At 52.1% G+C, this 18,970-nt stretch overlaps 1 protein-coding gene across 1 annotated transcript in view; it reads right to left on the bottom strand.

Annotated features, from left to right (window-relative positions):
* The window catches only part of GRIK4 (glutamate receptor, ionotropic, kainate 4), a 141,951-nt gene that overhangs the window by 21,526 nt on the left and 101,455 nt on the right, over positions 1-18,970 (bottom strand). The window contains exons 8-11 of the mRNA XM_014940008.1: positions 17,869-18,021; positions 16,488-16,592; positions 8,702-8,809; positions 7,227-7,430 (exon numbers count right to left, since the gene is read on the bottom strand). Coding sequence (XP_014795494.1) covers positions 7,227-7,430; positions 8,702-8,809; positions 16,488-16,592; positions 17,869-18,021 — 570 coding nt within the window. The remainder of the gene's footprint in view (positions 1-7,226; positions 7,431-8,701; positions 8,810-16,487; positions 16,593-17,868; positions 18,022-18,970) is intronic.

The following is an 18,970-nucleotide window of genomic DNA, read 5'->3' as shown; positions in this document are numbered from 1 at the left end:
CCCTTTCCAGCTCACGTCGGCAGCAACACCCTGAAAGCTGCTCTTCCCTACACAAAATATAATGCAAATCCATCCCCCTCCCTTTGCCCACGGAGCAGAAACTGGGCACAGCAGAGCTGCCTTCCCCGGGCACCCAGGTTCTGTACCCAGGCCCCTTCTCTCGCCTTCAGAGGGTCCTCCTGTTCCATTAGAGTTGATTTTCTTCCACTCATTCATCTGCCTTCTCCTGGGCCAGAGCTCCCAGCAGAGACCCATCTCCTCGCCATCTCTCCCCGCAGCCCCACAAGTCACGCAAGTTAAGAGCTGATTTCAGGCAGCACTAAACTTTGATCTGGGACCGGCGTGCAATGGATAATATTCAGGCAGAGAATACATTTTCATGCTTTCAGCTCAGCTTCCTGATGTTCACCCAACTTCTGGTGATTCACTGAGGTCAGCGTATCTTAGTTACGGAGGAGCTCTCTGCAGAGCCCGCGAGCTCTCCGGCCCTCCCCACCTGAGCACGGGTGGGAGTTGGCATTTCACGGGCTGCACTGGGGAAAGAAATGGATTTTTTTGTGCTTCCACATGCTGCTGTCCGCAAGCGGGCCCTGGGGAAAGGGAAAACGGGATGAAAACAGGGAAAGAGAAAAAGGGGCAAAGGATGGAGGGAAAGGGGGGCAAACACTGCTTAATTTTCATTCTCCCAGCACAGTTGCAGCTATAAATATCGGCGTGAAATAGGCTTAGGAAATAGACCCAGAGCATTTTGGGAGTAGAGGCAGACACTTCTTTAACAAAACACTGCTTAGACAAGGCCAAACTCTCGCTAGGCGGGAGGGAGCCCGGGTGGGCTGGTGTCTGAGATAAAAGCCTGAGCTGCCACCACCGTACCTGGCATTCACCGGGGGATCTGCCCGCCTCAGCAGACGGGCTCACGCTGCCAGTGGAAAGGATGTTAAACACGGGGGCTGAGCCAGGCTCCTGAAGAGGAACAACAATTAAGCAGCCTTAAGAAGCAAATTGCAGGGACTGCCAGTCCGGAGGAGGCGGCCGCCTCCTCGCTGCGGATGCTGACAAGGCTCATCTCGGCACTAATGGTGATGAATGGGGCCTGACGTCAGCCCCCAGCCCCGGCACGGAGGATCCCACCAAAGCCTCCCGCGGCACCGGGGACCGGCCCCGCCGTGATTCACAACCCCCTGTCAAGGCACCGAGAGAAAACACAGCAAGAAAGTCCAAGTGGGGTAAGGCTTTTTTGGCCGCCTCTGTGTCAAACATGGAGCAAAGGAGCCTGAAGGACAGCTCTGGGAGAGCAGGGTTGGGATTCCTTCCAGGAACAGGAGTCCCTGCCTCGAGCAGCACCTTGGATGCTCCATCCCCTGGGTGCAAATGAGAGCACCCTTCTCATCAGTGCTGCCCACAGAGCACTGACAACATGACCAAGATCAGGAAAAGCGATTTCGTAGACTGCCCCTGTGCTTTGAGGGCCTTCCAGAAAACTGTAATCAGTGTTCAACCTTCAGGACCCACCGGAGCACCAACTATACTTCCACCAACTGGACTTCAACAAAGGCAAGTGTAGGTGCTGCACCTGGGGAGAAATAACCCCCTGCACCAGGACAGGGTGGGGGTGACCTGCTGGAGAGCAGCTCTGAGGAGAAAGACCTGGGAGTCCTGGTGGACAACAGGATGCCCAGGAGCCAGCAATGGGCCCTGGTGGCCAAGAAGGCCAATGGCATCCTGGGGGGCATCAGGAAGAGTGTGACCAGCAGGTGGAGGGAGGTCATCCTGCCCCTCTGCTCTGCCCTGGGGAGGCCCCATCTGGAGCACTGGGTCCAATTCTGGGCTCCCCAGATCCAGAAGGACAGGGAACTGCTGGAGAGGGGACAGCAGAGGGCTACAAAGATGATGAGAGGCCTGGAGCACCTCCCTTACGAGGAGAGACTGAGGGACTTGGGTCTGGAGAAGAGAAGGCTGACAGGAGATCTTATCAGTGCTTATAAATACTTAAAGGGAGGGTGTCAAGAGGACGGGGCTGGTCTTTTTTCAGTGGTGCCCAGGGACAGGACAAGAGGAAATGGGCACAAACTTGAATATAAGAAGTTCCACCTAAGCATGAGGAGGGGCTTCTTTCCTGTGAGGGTGGCAGAGCGCTGGAAGAGGCTGCCCAGGGAGGTGGTGGAGTCTCCTTCTCTGGAGACATTCAAACCCCACCTGGACACGTTCCTGTGGGACCTGCTCTGGGTGGACCTGCTCTGGCAGGGGGTTGGACTGGAGGATCTCCAGAGGTCCCTTCCAACCCCATGGGATTCTGTGATTCTATTACCCCCACTGCAGACCTGTTGGCATCAGCAGATGCTTGTCCTGCTGGAAACCCATCCAGGCGCAGTACTGAGCACCCAGCTGGAGGTGACCCTGCTTCACATAGAGGGGGTTGGACTGGAGGGTCTCCTGCGGTCCCTTCCCACCTCTGTTACTCCGTGTGACCCTGCCAAACGAGCAGCAGCCACCGCAGGGCAGTTTGGCTGCAGCCTGCTCACCTGGGCAAGGGGGTCCTTCTCTCTGCCTCCCCAGATCTGTCCCACGACACCAGGGGTAGGGCTGGGCTGCCGGATCCACGTCCCGATTGCTTCTGCTCCAGCTGCCCATCGGAGCTGACAGGAGCTATTTCGGGCTGAGTGGTTGCACACTCAGATGCATATTCTTGCATTTAAAAGCAGGGCCGGATGGGGGTCACTCAAAACTGGTGGTTTGGGGTTTTTTTTTTAAGGACGTGCACCAATTCTGCCGTATGAAAAGCGACAGCCTGAAAGCCCCGGAGGCTGCAGCCCTCCGTTTAAGCTCCAGTCAGGGATGGGATGGCCAGCAATCAGTGCAGCTGGCAGCCTCAACTCTGCCTTCACTCCTGGTTCTTCCCCTGGACTATCTCAAGGGCTGGGAGGAAAAACTCTGTGCCAGATGTTCTCCGTGCCACGGCAAAGCCAGTTAAGGTGAAGCACTGGGAATGGGGACCCGCGGGGAACCTAAACAGCTCCCACCACACCCAACATCTCGTATGGGATTTTGGCAAAATCAGCAATGTGATGCAAACCTCTCTGCCCATACCCTCGCTGTGTTTGCTCAACGTCCCCCCACTCCCTCGCTTCCCCCCCTCTCGAGTTTCCCCCCCCCCAGTGTCACACTTGCCAGCGCAATGGCGTGCAAACAGACTCCCCCTCCCTCCCCTCACCCACACACAGCTTTTCTCACCGAACACCAACACCCACGGCCGAGGGGAGAGCAGGACTCTGCCAATTTTGAAATATCTTCTCCCTCCTTTCCCCTCCCTGCCATTCCCTGCCTTTGCAGCAGTTGTAGGAAGAGGGCCTCTGATGGTAAAGCACCACACCAGCAAGGAAGCTGAGAAAACCATCACCCCACAGCTTTAAGGTCTTTTCGGATCTTTGTGTTGCTGCTCCTGAGGCCAGACCCTTCCATGAGATGGACAACTTCATCTCCCTCACTTGGAAAAGAGCTTCATTCAGCACTGATCCCAGCCAGGTCCAAACCACTGATATCGACACTAAAAGGTCTAGCGTTACGCCACCACATCTCACTCCCCAAATGATCCTGGACAGAAGGGAAGAGCAGGAGCTTGCCTGCAACACAAGGGACCATTACCTAGTGCTGGTACCTCTCAGCTGCCTCAGTGGTTGGTTTCTGGGAGGTCTGACAGCAAAACTGCAGCAGTAGATTCCTGCCAACCAAGCTTCCCAGCAAAACCAAACCACTCCATCTCCTGTTAGCTCAGCTCGATTCTCCAGGGGCATTCCTGAGAGGGCTACACTCAGAAACTGTCGCTGAGGGATGTCTCAGACACAAGCCCATCTCTTTGGCGAGGAGCAAGGGAGCCAAGTGCCAACGGCTCAACGTAGAGGCACCGAGCACAGCCACCACGGCACTACGCTACCAAGACAGCAAACGCAGGCGTGATGGAGCAAGGGGAAGGCTGTCGTGTTGCTGTGAAAATATATTTGTTGGCTTGTATCAGGTTAGCAAATTCATTTCAGCTCGAGGACATGCTGGAGAGAGAGAGAAAGGGAAGACCAGACAACCAGCAAGAACTCTGAGCCAGAGACTCCACTGCAGCGGGAAGGAGCAAGACATAACTCTTCCAGCCCTATTATCCCCTAAGGCTCTGACGCCAAAAAATAGGAGACAGGAAGATTTGTTGTTCCCCCATTTTTTGCTTGTTATGGATAGCACACCTGTATGGTATCAGCCGAACTGCTGGTGACAGTCTGTGCCAGAACCCACAAGGCTAATGGGGGGAACCTGCCCCCACCAGAGAGCAGCTTCTCTCCCCTGCTCACTCCAGGAACGAGCAGGGTGTTCAGCCTCCCTGCCCCGCACGCACAGAGGGACCAATTAGCTCAGCGTTTTGTGAGTTCGTGACATCTTTCACTAAAGAATGAATGGGCTCGAGTCCTTCCAAGTGATTTCTCCCAAGCCAAATCTCCGTCGGCTGATCACGGAGCGTAGAGGTTTCCTCATCTGATGAGGAGTCAGCTCGCTGACCTAGACACAGGAGTCTCCACAGCTCTTCCACTAATCCCCCAAGCCATTCCCTGTCCCCCTCTTCCATAGCTCTTAATTAGTTTTGGGAGCAGGTCGATAAGATATGTACTGGTGAATTTGGGTCAACAACAAATTCATGTTTATATAGCATCCTTCTCAATCATATCATAGTGCACAATTAGCTGTAATAGCATTCTCAGCACTTAAGAATAAATCAATAGTCGGTTAATTTAGAAGCAATAAAATGAAACGCTCTTCCCGTATAGCTTATAGTTGCTCTGAGGAGATTCAGTGCCACAAGGAGATTACAGATTTAAAAAAAAAAAAACCAAACCAAACAAAAACTGGGAAGGTATTGCATGGAGCTGGATAATTTCCTGACCTTCTGGTCCTGCACATTAAGTGCATGTGAGTCAAACTTTACTTTCTGACAGCTGATCGGGGTCAAGGAGGAATCACTCTCCTACAATTATATGGCAACTGCACGAAGAGATAGGTGCAGTGCTTTTATTTTGTGTAGGATTTGAGAAGTTTTGACCTCGGAGGGAGTTTTGTGCCCCAAGTGATGCCCTCTCTGTGCTAAAAGCTGTACAGAGAAGAGTGTCCCAGGGATAAATCCAGTGTAAGAGGAACACGTGCACCCAACATAGGATCTGCTGGCCCTTCTGCTTTGAGTGGTCCTGAAGTGGGACAGGGGATGAACAAGGGACTGGCATCGAGGACAAAGCCCCCTTGGGGGCTGACGGTCAAGGAAGGAGAGGAACCCTTTGGGTGGTGAAATGGCCCCAGAAAGCAAGGTCCCAAGCAGCCCTGACCAAACACGATGGCAGGCACACAGCCAGCTCCGTCCTGGCTGACCTGATCCAAAGTGCCAGTCCCTGGGACTGATCAAAAACCCACAGAAACCTTATACAGACTCTAAGGGGTCTAGGAAGAAGAAAGCAGAGAAAGCTTTCTCTCTTCTCCATTTTCTGATTCAGCCTCACACAGGCTTTGCCAGCTCTGCCCTGCTGAAGCAAAAGTAAAAAATGCTCCTAAATAAGGCTGGAGCTGCAGAGGAAACAAATGGTTTCTATGTGAAGACGAAGTTAAAACACTTACCACTAAAGAAAAACAAACCCTCCAGAAGCTCCCGTTTAATGGAGAGGCACTGCCAAGGTTAGTAGGCCAAAAATCTGATGGCTGTTCTCTTTCTTTGTTTGCACAGATCACACGCTGCTCTCTGCACCTTCCTCCTTGCCTCCCAAAAGAAACCTTGCAGAACTGTAATTGTGTGTGTATACACACACACACACACAGATATGTACAAAAACTATGCCAATAGCCCAGAGCATTTGCAAACAACCATACGGAAGGCTCTTTAGAAGAGGCAGATGGAGGTGGGATCTCAGCTGGCGTCCAGAGCTATCGCTCTGCTGGGGAAAGGTGACCCAGGAGACAGGGTGCTAGTTCAGGAGGGACCTCCATTCTGTACCTTGCCCTGTCCCCGATCCTCAGCAAGTCTTTTAGACACGAGACTTGTCCCACCTGACTTGAGACACTCAGCTGAAGCTCCTAAGGTTGGACAAGCATCACCCAGCTCCCCTTCACCACCTGGGGAAGCAGAAGACAGAGGCTGGAGGACATCTAGTGATGCTCACTCATCTCCTGGAGCCAGGAGAGAAGCTGCAGCAGGAGCCCTGGCACCACAGGGGATGGATTCGGGCCCTGCAGGAGGACGCGCCACTGTTGTGAGGATAATGATGGGGTGGCTCAGGGTCTCCTCTCCCACAGTGGTGTGGATCATCATAAATACACCTCACTGTGGGCTTCCCACCAGCTGAGAAACTGTCACTGGGTCCTCACAGGCGCTTCGGTAATAACAGGCTGAAATCAGTGAGTGAGGAAGTGTTGGTTTAAATAACATCAGTCTTAATGTTAGCTTTGGCTAAGCCTATTTTACTAAGGATCTCAGAGCATTTCATGAACTGTATTTAAGCTTCAGGATCCCTGGGGAAGGACTACCTTTAGCTGCAGAGGAAAACAAAGAGCAGGGAGGGGGGTGCAGGCTGACTGAGCACACACGTACGCAGAAGTGTTGTCAAACCCAACAAAAGCATTCAGCTTTCTCTCTAGCTGCTGTGCAGCAACACCACAAAAAGACCTCAATCCACGCACTTCAAGCAAACAAAAAAATGTTCCTCTCCAAAAACAATACTCAAAGTCAATGAGCTGAAATGAATCTGCCAAAACTTTTCTGGGTGGAAATGTGATTTTCACTTTCTTCCCTCCCAAACAGTGTGGTTTTCTAAGTTTTCTTCAGCTTCTACCAAGCCCTGCCAGAGCCCACATATTTTCCAGTTTCAAGTTTTCATTAATTTTTCCACTGGCAAAAAAATAAAAAATCCATTCTGTGTTGAGCTGTTATACAGAGACCCTGGAGTCCAGGGCTCTCTTCCAACAAAGCGAGCACCCCTGGGAGAGCTCAGGGGCCCTGACTTCTCTCCTTCCCATGCTGTCACATCAACACAACAAACACATTTGCCATTGGGAGAACACATTAAATGGAGATTCTCTGGTCAAAGTCTCGCTAATGGACTAAAACCCCCATCCATCCTTATCATCCCGGAGCACTTAATAAAACGCCAGGGCTTTTCATTGCCAAGTCCCACTAGAGCACAGTTAAAAAGAGCAGCTAATTCACTTACCCGAGCAATCAGCTCCCCGACCATCCCTGTCCATGTGCCGTTTGCCTCAGGGACCCCATACACGCCATCGCCAACGAGGTGGATCTTATAGTTGAAACGCAGGATCTCTGCCAGCTCCTTCAGCATGTCCACGCAGAAGCCCTCGTAGCGGTCGTTCCCTTCCAGCTCCTGATGGTTCCACTTCAGCATCAAGTAAGGGTTTTCCTGCATTGAAACTGGGCAGCTGTCATTCCCATCTTAGCCGAGGCATCCCACCAGCACGGCGCCGAGCATGGGGCAGGGAGGGGCTCTGGGTAAGGGGCACCCAGGCCAACCTCCCATCCCAATATATCCCTCTCCACCAGGGGATAAGGATAGGGGAAAGCTGGTTTGACCACGTTGAAACAGGAAGTGGTGTAAAGCTAGCAGAGCTGTTTCTCCACTGGTATTCATTGGTCCCTGCTGTGTCAGGGATGTCCTTGAGGTGAGGAGGGAACGGCTTCAAGATCCAACAGGGTAGGTTTAGACTGAACATTAGGAAGGAATTTTTCACAGAAAGAGTGGCCGGGCATTGGAACAGGCTGCCCAAGGAGGTGGTTGAGTCACCATCCCTGGATGTGTTTAAGGGACATTTAGATGGGGTACTGAGGGATATGGTGTAGGGGAGGACTTTGTAGAGTAGGGTAGATGGTTGGACTCAATGATCCCAAGGGTCTCTTCCAACCTCAATGATTCTATGATTCAATGAGGTGCAGCAGGTAAATCCCAGTTTAGGATATGAAACAGAGCTAAGGGATCATGCTCTGGGGGCTGTTTCCGACTGGCATATGCTGGAGCAGCCCAGTGACTGCTCCGAGTCATGGCAAGACCTAGAGATCTCAGCCTCTTTTAGCATATAGCCACTTCTCCAGTTTGTCCCCCTTTCCAACAAATTTTGTGGGACAGGAGGAAATAGTGCCCAGAGTTCTTCAGGATTTTGACCATCTTTAAGAAAGGAGCAGAGTCACTGGGAAAAAATCATGGAACAGGCAGGACCTGGAAGGGGATTTTGTTGAATAAGGACAGTGGTGGCTGTAGATGTAAAGTCTTGGTTGATGGAAGTTGTACCTATCTTGGTAATTTCAGTAATTTTATGGGTAGAAGGGACAACTGTCCCTTCCAACTTACCAGCTGTACACAAAACAAGAACATCATTCAGAGATGAATGTTAAATGGCAACTTATCCCCGTCCCAGCCCTCTCCCCAGCTGCTTCTGAACTCATCAAATATCATTTCCATATGAAACATCAACTTGAGTTTAATTACACTGTCATGAATTGTCCTCAGTGCTGTAATTAGAGATTTGATCGTCTGTTCTTTATGAAATCAGTGTGCGATGCTGCATGCTGGGGGCTGAGGGGGGTAGGAAGAGGGAATAATATTCTAGCTGATTGACACCTCTAAGCGTTGGGCTGGCAAAGAGCTAATGGGAACTGTAGGTGACCCCCCTCACTTACCAGGATGGTGGTGACAATGAGCGTGGTGTTGAACAGACTGTCCGATATGTTGGAGGAGAAGATCCTGTTGTCCATGCTGAGTCCTTCAGAAACGTGCCAGTGGCCGATCTGGAGAGATAAACAGCACAATGAGGGAATTTACAGGGCAAATTACTGTACGCACCCGCCATATGGCTCCGGTGACTGACAACCATCGAGCTGGCCCTGGAAGAGGTGTTTATGAATGCTCCATTACCTTTACAATGCACCCCCCACAACGGGCCAGCAGAGAGATTAACCCGCTGGTGCACGGCTCCGGCACACCCCCACCGAGGTGACAATGCCAAAAACCTGTCCCTGCTCACGGCGGGCACTGCCTTCCCACGCATCCTCCCTTGCAGCCGTGGCAAAGCCCTGCGCCAGGAGAAAGCTGGGCAGTGAGCAGCATCCTGGGGCTTGCGGAGGCCAAGCAGCCTTCTGCTTTGTCCCCAGGGTGCCACCAAGATGGGTCCATCTTGCCCAGCAGCCCCCACCAGGCAAATCTGCAATCTTGTTCCTCCCTGCGTGGTGTGGCTTGGGGCCCCTTCCATCCCTCACACTAGGACATGGCAGCACGGTCACAGCCACAGGGTGAAGATTTGGTCCTCAGTCTCAACCTGCTGCATTTTGGTGCACCTCTCCACCAACTACTACCTCCAAACCCTTTGCTTCAGGCTCATCACACCCAACAGCTCCATGGAGAGCCTAGTTCACACATCCAAGCATCAGTGTCGCTGCAGCAAACCTAATTCCCACCACTGGTGGTGGGGACCAGTCCCCCAGCACTTGGGAGGACATCGTGACTCAGCTGTGACGGCAACGCAACCAGCCGCTGCCTTCAGCCGGGGGGGAGGAATATTCAACAAAACCTAATTTTAACTTCAAGAGCTTAATCTCCCTCCCTCAGAGCTCTGGGCAGGGAGATCAGCACCTCCAGCAGCTTGTTCAGAGCATACAAATTAAGCTCTCGCTCTCCTGTGCTCCCTAAAAGAGTCCTAAAAGAGGTTTTTCTCACGGATAGACCAGCTCCCTCTGAGAGCCCTTCTCTCTCCTTTTTTCTCCTGTAAAGCCTCTCTGCCCCTGCCAGGTCTCAGCCCTCTGCATGCCGGCTTGCTGGCCACAGCCCAAGTCCTCTGACACCACTGAAGCGAGCTGCTGCCACCTCAAGAGGCAGTGGGTCACCCCAAAATGCAGGGGTGTCTTCACGGCTCCTCTATATCCATGATGCCAGAGCAAATCCGCTCCCGGTTCCCTCGCGCTGACACAGGCCGTCTCGGGCGCTGTGGGTCCAAAGGCAGGTTATCCTTTCGCTGTGCCACGGTTGTCAGGGTGGTAGGAACAAATTGATTCCTCTTCCACCAAAGAGCAATCTTATTCTGTCCAAAGAGGTGGGTGGAAGGGGACGCGGAGCCACAGGCTGATTTGCACCAGGACTGACTCCCAGGTGCTTTTCTTGGCAGCGCTTCACCTCTGGCATGACTGATGGCTCCAGGACTTCAAGAGCCACTTCCCAGCTCCTACATCCGAGGCAAACACCACCTGAAACTGCAGCCACGCTGTCGGCAGACCGAATCACTCTGGACACTGAGGAGAGGGCCTTTCTCCTCCTGGCTGCGGGTGCAAATCCAGCCCCAGCGACCGACAAACCATGACAAAAGCCGTCGTCTGTGAGGAATCCCAAATCCAGTTTTCCCCACCACTCGGCAGGAGCAGCAGTGGGAAGAGCTTACACTCGACGGCTCTGCAGAAGGAGAGCGGGCAGGGAAAGCAAAGGACAGCCCTGTCTTCTGCTCTCCTCCCTGGCTGGATGGAGGCACCGGGACGCGGCAGCGTGGGCAGAGCCAGCTGAGTCCCCGGGGGGGAAATCTTTATTCTGCAGATAACACAACACAGATTATTCCTCTGAGCTGTCAGCCCAGCCCCTTCTCCAACATCAACAGCGCTCTGCTAAAAGCACCCATCATGGCAAGGCCCTCTGAATGTGTTGGCAGCATTAGCTCTTGGAGGCTCCCCACCGAGAGGAGAGGCCCTGGGGGGTAATTAGCCTCACCTGGCACAGACACGGGGCATCAGAACAGGCTGAGAGCAGATCTTGGGCATCCTGTTCCCTTGACAGCTTGTTGTGGCTTTAACTACCATCAGGCTCGTAACATCACGGTGACACCGTAGCGCAGGGCTCATCTCCGGGAACAACAGTCCCAAATTGGGAGATTTACCGCGTACTTCATGGACAGGGAGTCCTTGAAGCCCAGCTGTAAGTGGCCTGCGCTGGCGTGACGGGATGGATTTATCCCGCTGTATCCCTCAGCTCTGCCCAAAGGTGCTTGCCTCTCGCTGTGATTGCTGAGCAACAGACCCTCTGCTGCAATTGCCTCCTGGAGCGAGTGATCACTCATAAACATTGCCTAATGTTGGTGGCTTCTTTTTTTTTTTCCTCCCAGCTTTCACAACCAGAGATTAGTGACAGATTAACTTTAATTTTAACAGCCCTCACTGTTCTCAGATTTGTCCCTCCCCTGCTGGCACACTGAGACTAATTGACTGCCTCCTCCTCTGACAGCGCAGTGGGTTTGACCTTGCTTTTAACACAGCACCAAAGCCAAACACTCCCATGTGCCGAGGTACTTCCATCCCATCCTGGCTTGTTCCAGCTCTCCACTGTCCCCCTCGCAGTGTGACAAAGCCACTAATTGACTCCTCATGCTGTTCGCCGTTTCTGAAGTGTAATGTGTCAGAAGATGGCTGGGATCGTCAGATCTCTCCCTCTCCTGCAAGATGGATGTCAAGGTGATTTTAATCATCTCTATCTACATATAAAGAGCCTCTGAAAAATAGAAAACATATTCATCTGCAAAACGTGTTAGAAAACAATCAAGTGCTCTACGTGGACATGGATAGGATGAACCTGTTGTTAAGGCTCTGAACTAAGACTTAAAGAGTTTTTTAGGACTTGGGAGTTTTTAGAAGAGGATATGATTGGTCTGTATAAATACACCAGGTGGAGGAGGTCCATAGCAAAGAGGTAGAACAGCTTTTGAAGCTAAAATGATAGCGTTGGCACAAAAATAAATAGATACAAAGCAGCCAGAAATAAACAGGCTGAAAATCAGAGGAGGGTTTCTAATGATCCGAGGAGCCGAAGCGATGGCATACCTTTCCTGGAAGAGCAGCGAGGGCAACACAGCCACCCGGGTGCAAGCTGGAGCTCAACACCTTTGTGGGAGGGATTATACGACCTGGTGGCAGGTGACAGCCCGTGGCCTGGGTGGAGAAAGTTCCCTCGGTGCCCTCACGCTGTGCAGCCCCATTGCAGACCCTGCAATTTTCAGTGTGAAGCAGCCCCAAAAAGCCTGGAGCCCGGAATAAGCAAGGAAGTGCCGTTGCTTGTGATGCTACCCCATCCCCACAGGCCTCCGAGGTCCCTCAGATCAGCTCCTCGCCAAAGGGTGTTATTTGGATCGGTGACACTGAAAGGTGTCTCATCTCTGTGGAGAACCACCAGCAGTTAACAGGGTGCAAGCGGGGCATTCCCAGATTGCTCCTTCAGTCCCTCGGCCCCTCGGCTCAGACACGGCCACGCTAACGATGCCTGGGCTCTCCACCTCCCTGTGGCGCGAGATGACAAAATACCACTCGGGCTAATGAATTTAATGAAGTCTTCTTCTCGGTGCCCCGCAGGCCCACATCATCGTGGCTGATGGCGGGGAGATATGACATGGCAAGACCTCTCTATATGCTTCCGAGGCACCACAGGTACTTACCACCCCAGCTCCCCAGCTGAAAATTAAGGTAAAGCCAGTCCTGAATGAAACCAGCGGGGGACCACCACTGCAACAAACCCAGACACCTCCTGGGCTCTGATTAGCCAGCACGGTCCTACAGATTGCATTCATCACCCCCCCCTTCCTCTGTGTCCCCGGGAAAAAGGAGGAGAGCAAAATGCTGCCATCTCTGTGGTCTGTGTTTGGGGAGCCCTGAGAACACCGAGGGGAAAGAGCCTGTGCCAGGGGAGATACAATTAACTAGGATCCTTGCTACCTGATGGGCTCAAAGAAGAGGGAAATTAGGGGTGTCTGAGGGATGGGAAAGGGGATGAAACAAACACAAATGAAGGAAAGCCCCCGGGGGACACTGCACAGGTCTGCCATGTGGCTGGCACTCCTGAAGGACACTACTGCAAGGATGATGCCTGGAAGGCAAGCAGGCAAAAGCTTCATCCACAGGAGCTAGCACCAAGTATTAAAACCTGTACAAGGACAGGACACGCACACAATGCACCCCTGAGGCCACGCAGCAACCCTCAAAATCCTCTCCCTCCCCAGACGTCCCCTCCAGATGACACGAGTGGGGCTGGCAGAGCCCTGATGGTGGCACGCACTGAGTTCACAGGGTCCTGCGGGGCAAGAGACACTCAGCTCTTGGCAGGATCCGTCCCTGAACTCTTGCTGGGGGTAACGGCTAAAGAGGAACAAGTCCCATCGAGACTGATTAGCCGCTTCCAAGTTAAAAAGGTTTGATGTGGCGGGGATTGCGGAGGGTCTCAGAGCTATCGGCTGGTAACTCATCTGTATCTCATCAACATACCAATTAGACATCCCCGGTACTTCCACCGCTCTGTCTCAGAGCCTTTAGCTAAACAGCTCCTAATTGGCCACACCTAGGCCTGGGCAAGAGCAGGGGGTCACAAAGAGAGCTGGGGACAAGGTGGACAATGTGCCCAGGGCCGGGCTCCAGCCCTGACAGCGGCGTCCCCTGCCTCTGCCCTGCGCACTTGCCCTCCCTGGGGCCGTATAAATCCCAGCCACTCTTCATTCCCTTCTCCTGTGCAGCTGCCAAACCCTCGCTCTTGGTTTGCTGCAAATCACTCCGCTGAAACCGGAGGGGTGTACTGCAATGTTTTTTTTAAAGGGGCAAAGAAAGGGAAAAAATAAAAAAGATGACATTTACAGACTCAGCCCTTGTCAGATCTATGGATCACCAACACATTAATGAGCCTGTGCTTTATCGCGCATCCTATGAACAGAGAGCAGCTCTCATATGGCTGGGGAAAAATTTCCACTAGTTAAGCTAAATCAGGAAAAGACACGTTTGGTGTGTTACATAAATGTATTAAAAATTGGATGTCAAAAAGCCCTGTCTCTCCTTGCCCAAAAGCAACGGCAAGTTAGAAAATCTAAGTGTCTCTAATTTGTTTGCTGGCTGGATCAGCTTCAAAACTCGGTGAATTCTCTATCAAAGCTGATGAGCTGGAAGTCCCTGTGGCTTCGATAGATGGAAGAAGGGGGGGAGCACAGAGAAAGAGAGAGAGGGAAAGAGAGAAAGAGAGGAATGGGCAGAGAGCGTGAGCTTGATTAAAAATAAGGAGGGAATAGGAGTGTTTCAAACAAGAGTCTGAGCAAATCGGTTAATATAACCCTTGGGAACAAGATTGTCTTCAGGATGTGAATCTGTTCCTTACCCTGACCCCTCACGGTGGGTTTAATTAAATGATTTCTAATGATTTATTTAGGCATTTTTATTACATGAAGCCGGGCTGGTGAGAAGAAAATAACCATCTATAGCAGAGGAGAGTGGTAGGCAGGATCGAACAGGTTTCACAGCTCTGTCCAGGGATGCCCTTCCCAGCCTGGCACATCACCTCACCCCCCCAGGGCACGGCCATCAGTCAGGCAATGATAGCCCCCCGGAGAGGGGGCTGCCTGAGAAGGGGAGAACAGAGGGCAGAAAGGCTGCCCAGGCACATGGAGCAGTTTTCCAGAGACAAACTCCTCCCTGGTGGGTTTCTGGCAGGAGAGGGCTCGCAGCCACCACAGGCTCTCAGAAAGCAGGGAGCTGCGCACACAGAATGATATGGGGTTGGAAGGGACCTCTGGAGATCATCTAGTCCAAACCCCACCCAGAGCAGGTTGCACAGGAACATATCCAGGTGGGGTTTGAATGTCTCCAGAGAAGGAGACTCCACCACCTCCCTGGGCAGCCTCTGCCAGGGCTCTGCCACCCTCACAGGAAAGAAGTTCCTCCTCGTGTTTAGGTGGAACTTCTTATATTCAAGTTTGTGCTCATTTCCTCTTGTCTTATCCCTGGGCACCACTGAAAAAAGACTGGTCCCAACCTCTTGACACCCACCCTTTAAGTATTTATAAGCATTGCACACCCAGGGACTGCCCCCTCCTTCCAGCATCATGTCACCGTGCCTACAAGTGCTTTATCACCACCGTGCTCCGATGGGAAACTGGAAAAGCTTGGTACCTGGGTACCTCTGGAATGTGAAGCTGCTTATTTACCCAGCTGTTGCAACAGGTCAAAAAAAGGTCCTCTCCTGTCACACCAGGTTTGTGGACAAGAGCTGGGACTTTTGTCTCGGGGCAGATTGGGCTGCAGTCAGAGCTCACTGTGGAGCTCCAAGAGGACCTGTGCATTTAATGTGAACTCCCTGCCACATTTAAACACATCAAAACCGTAGCTGTCGTAGTGAGGTTTACAGCGTTTTGCTTCTTTTGCTCCAGCTGAATGCACGCTCTTATTAATGCAGATGGGCTTGGATCTGTCACTTTTGCTCAGAGTATGATGGGTTTGGGAAATGATTAAAAGGGCATTGGTGCTATGAGAGATCTTACTGTGGGGAAAATGCCATCCTGATCCCCCGCTCGCTCAGCGAAAGGCAGCATCAAAGCTGAGCTGTCACTTGACAGGTAAGAACTGGCAGGCAACATCCTTGCCAAGGCTGCAATTCACTGCTGCCAGGCCAGGAGAGAGATTTCCTAATGCCAAAACGCTCTGTCGGTATGGGGTAGGATACAATAGCTTTTGTTCTCTGCCAGCATCTCTGGAGAAGTGGCAATCTCTGAGAAAAGGGCAGGTGTGGACCTGTCAGCAGGGAAATGAGACAGATGAAAAACCCTTTTTTCTGGTTCTCCCTTTTTTTTTTTTTTTTTTTTTTTTTTTCCTGAAGGAGGTTTGGATTTACCAGAAAAACCCTAATTCCTTGGGTTTGTGTCATGTAATCCCACAGTTCGATACCTGTGGCCCGACATGGCTATTCTTAACCTTAGCTGAAGCCAGAAAATACCCCCTGGACAGAAAGAGGGTAACAAGCAGACAAAGGACCAGCAGTCTGAGGGACCCCCAAACACTGAGACAAAAATCAAATGAGAGTCTGAGCTAAATGGAGCCCTTACAGAGGAACATGCACCATAAACCGAGATGTAAATTATCCTGAACTTCCTCCCACACACCACGCTGGGGAGAGAGGGTGGGGAGCTCCTGACACGGGATCTTCCCCTTAACTGCTTCTGGGAGGGAAAGTGATTTAGAAAGGTACACAGTACCCTTTTTTGCCGTTTTCAATTCTCCATTTTTCCCCATCCAAATAATTTCGAGTACAATGTGTCCCCACAAGCTTACGCACAAAAGTGTCTTGAGCATGAACTTGTATCCAGCGCACACAATTTATGCCCTGAATTATCTCCTGCAAAAGAGGGTTAGTGTGACAGGACGGATATTGGCTCTAACATCACCACCTCAGCAGCCCTGATGCATTAAGACAAATCTAAATTATCTCCAGACGCGTTCTCCGTGAAGCGAAACGCCGTGTGCTGGCCAACCCAGCGAGAGCTACGGTGACATCCTTGCCATGCTTGTCACCTGCTGAACACCTCGTCTTACGAAAGCAGGGGGGGTCTGCAACCCTCTTTGGCCCCCACAGCAGCAGCCCAAGACCGTCCCCAGGCCCCATCCCAGGTGCAGCACGGCCCTCAGGCCCTCTTACCTGCCGAAAGCCGCTGCGCGTGTGCTGCAGGATTTTCAGGGCGTAGTTGGACCGCTGGCCTTTGCTGTTGAATTCGATGTGGCCGGTGAGACCTTCCAATTCTACCTGTCCAAGAGAGAATGAGTTACAGCGCCCATCGAGGTGCCAAAGGTGGTGGCCACCCGCCCCACGCCAGCCACCCTCCCGGCAGGTACAGCACCACCATCCTCGTGTCTCAGTCCTAGTTGCTTCTGGATTCTGCCTGGGGTAGCAGAGAGATGTGGAGGGGAGCAGGAGAATCAGCAGAATGAAACGCAGGGCTTCCCAAACTTCTTTGCTCCAGCTGCTTTGGAGCAACCCCCTCCACAGCCCCTTGTTGCCTCCCTCCATCCGTGGGCTACCACTGCGCTGCTCTGGGGCTGGCACGAGCTCTTCGCTGTGTCACACCAAATCCTTATCTGGGGATTCCTCCCTGCTCTGGGGCTGGCATGAGCTCTTCGCTGTGTCACACCAAATCCTTATCTGGGGATTCCTCCACAAACCATCGTGTGCTGTTTCACAGCGTTTAACACAAGAGCATGGTTGCAACAGAGCCAGGACGAGTGTCTGGCCTCGCTGTGCAGATTAACCACTGCTCACTGGCTGCTGGAGCACCTCTTCAGCAGCAAGGGCAGGCTATTGGGCTTCCCAGGAGCAGAGCCAAGGGAAGCTGAAGGGTTTTGTTGCCTCTGACTAAGGGTGAGATTTAAAGAGGGGTTGACATACATAGACCAAAGTGATACAAGGTTCAGGTTCAGCTGAGCCTTCCTTTGGGGGTAAAAAACCAAAAAGTCTCAAGACATTTCAGTTGCACCCCAAAAAGACTCAGAAAACACACTCCTCTGGCACGGTCAAGCTCAGCTCTGAGCAATCACGTTGACAAACTCTGACAAACTTTTTCACAAGGCTGAAGTTTCAGTGTCTGTTCTCGTGCCAGAACCAGGCTTGATCGGTTCCAGCAACCACACGTTTGGGTTCAAAGGAGCCCAAACCCCTTCACTGGGAAACTCACATCTTGCCACTGAGCTCTAAGCAATTGTACTGCATGACCCCATATCAACTCAAGTTCACTCCAAACAGAGCTCAAATCACTTAGAAACATTCATACTTTTTAAAAAACTCCATTGAACTCCAGTTTTTCTGCAGCAAAGCCTGAAAAGCGGAGAGTTTCATGTCGTTCCAAGGCCAGCGACAAACCAACCCTCAGATCTCCTCTCTTTTCATTCCCACTGCTACCTTCAAACAGATCGACACTCTGTGCTTAAAAACTGTGCCAGCACCTGCATGTACATCCCCATCTTTTGCTCCCGGCAGTGACAAGCACTAGCTCCTAACACACCAGCAAACTTCAGTCCCTTCTCACCATTCTCAGGTAGTTCATCAGGCTGGTGCCGTGCTGCCAGATCTGGGCAGACCCACAGGACAGGGGCTTCACGCCGATCTCCTGGCTCCGGTTGAGCTCCTGCACGGCAGTCACCACGGCGTACACGGCGTCGAACAGCAGGGCGGAGGAGAGCTGTGGGGAAAAGGAAGGGAAAAAAAGAATTGAGATGGGAAGACAACACTGGAGCCTCCCGCTGCACCCTCAGGACCTTGCAGCAAAAGCAGAGGAGTGCTCTATCCACAGCCTCAGTGGGGGTCAGAAAGGAGAAAAATCCTTGGCTTCCTTCTTGCCTACACGCAAGGTGCTCCAGCAACACCCCATCTGCATCCACCCGAGGACAGGGAGACAAAAGGAATGGTGTCCCTGTGACTGTGCAGGCATCACTGGGGCAAGAGCAATCCCATTGCCAGCCCCAGTCCCACTCTGTTACATTTCTCCTGCTTTTCTCACTTGCCTCCTTACCTTTTATGTCTCTGCTTGCTTGGTCCTCAGGGTTTCTTCCATCGCTACCATCCTTCTATCTCTATTTGTCCCTGTCCCTTCCCATTCTTTTCTATCTCAGTTTCCTAAACTAACTAACCCTTTCTAATCAAGGTGTGGGGTTTTTTGGTGCCTCGGTGACCTCTGATCAATCTGCTGGCCGGGGCATCACTCCTGAAAGCGTCAGGTTTGCGAAGTTCTTAAAACAGGCAGCTGGGCAGAATACAGCTCCTGTGCCTGCACCCACAGAAGGAAAGATGACCGTGCTGCTTCAGCCTTTGTTAGGCACCAGAGTGTCCTCCTCTGACCACTGTTTTGAAAGGCAGATCCACAAGAAGTGAGGTTTTGCTACATCAGTTTCTTAAGCAGCTGAGTCCTGGCTTTCAGCCCCTTTAGAGACCATCTAGCCCCTTGCTACTGCCTCCAGTTTCCTGCTGGCTGTTACCTGCTCTGTAATGGCATTGCTGAAGGAATGTCCAGAGTCACAGAGCTCATCCCCTCTCCTCCCCATCTTTGCTTTGTTTGCCTTTAGTCAGATTTCTTTGTCCATCAAGCCTCGCAACCCATGTTTTTCGCCCATGCACAACGGTTTTGATGGTTT

This window comes from Calidris pugnax, unplaced genomic scaffold, assembly GCF_001431845.1.
Source record: "Calidris pugnax isolate Ruff unplaced genomic scaffold, ASM143184v1 scaffold92, whole genome shotgun sequence".
In the NCBI taxonomy this organism is placed as follows: domain Eukaryota; kingdom Metazoa; phylum Chordata; class Aves; order Charadriiformes; family Scolopacidae; genus Calidris; species Calidris pugnax.
Note: the sequence above shows the minus strand (reverse complement) of the source record. Positions and strands in the feature narration are given on the sequence as shown.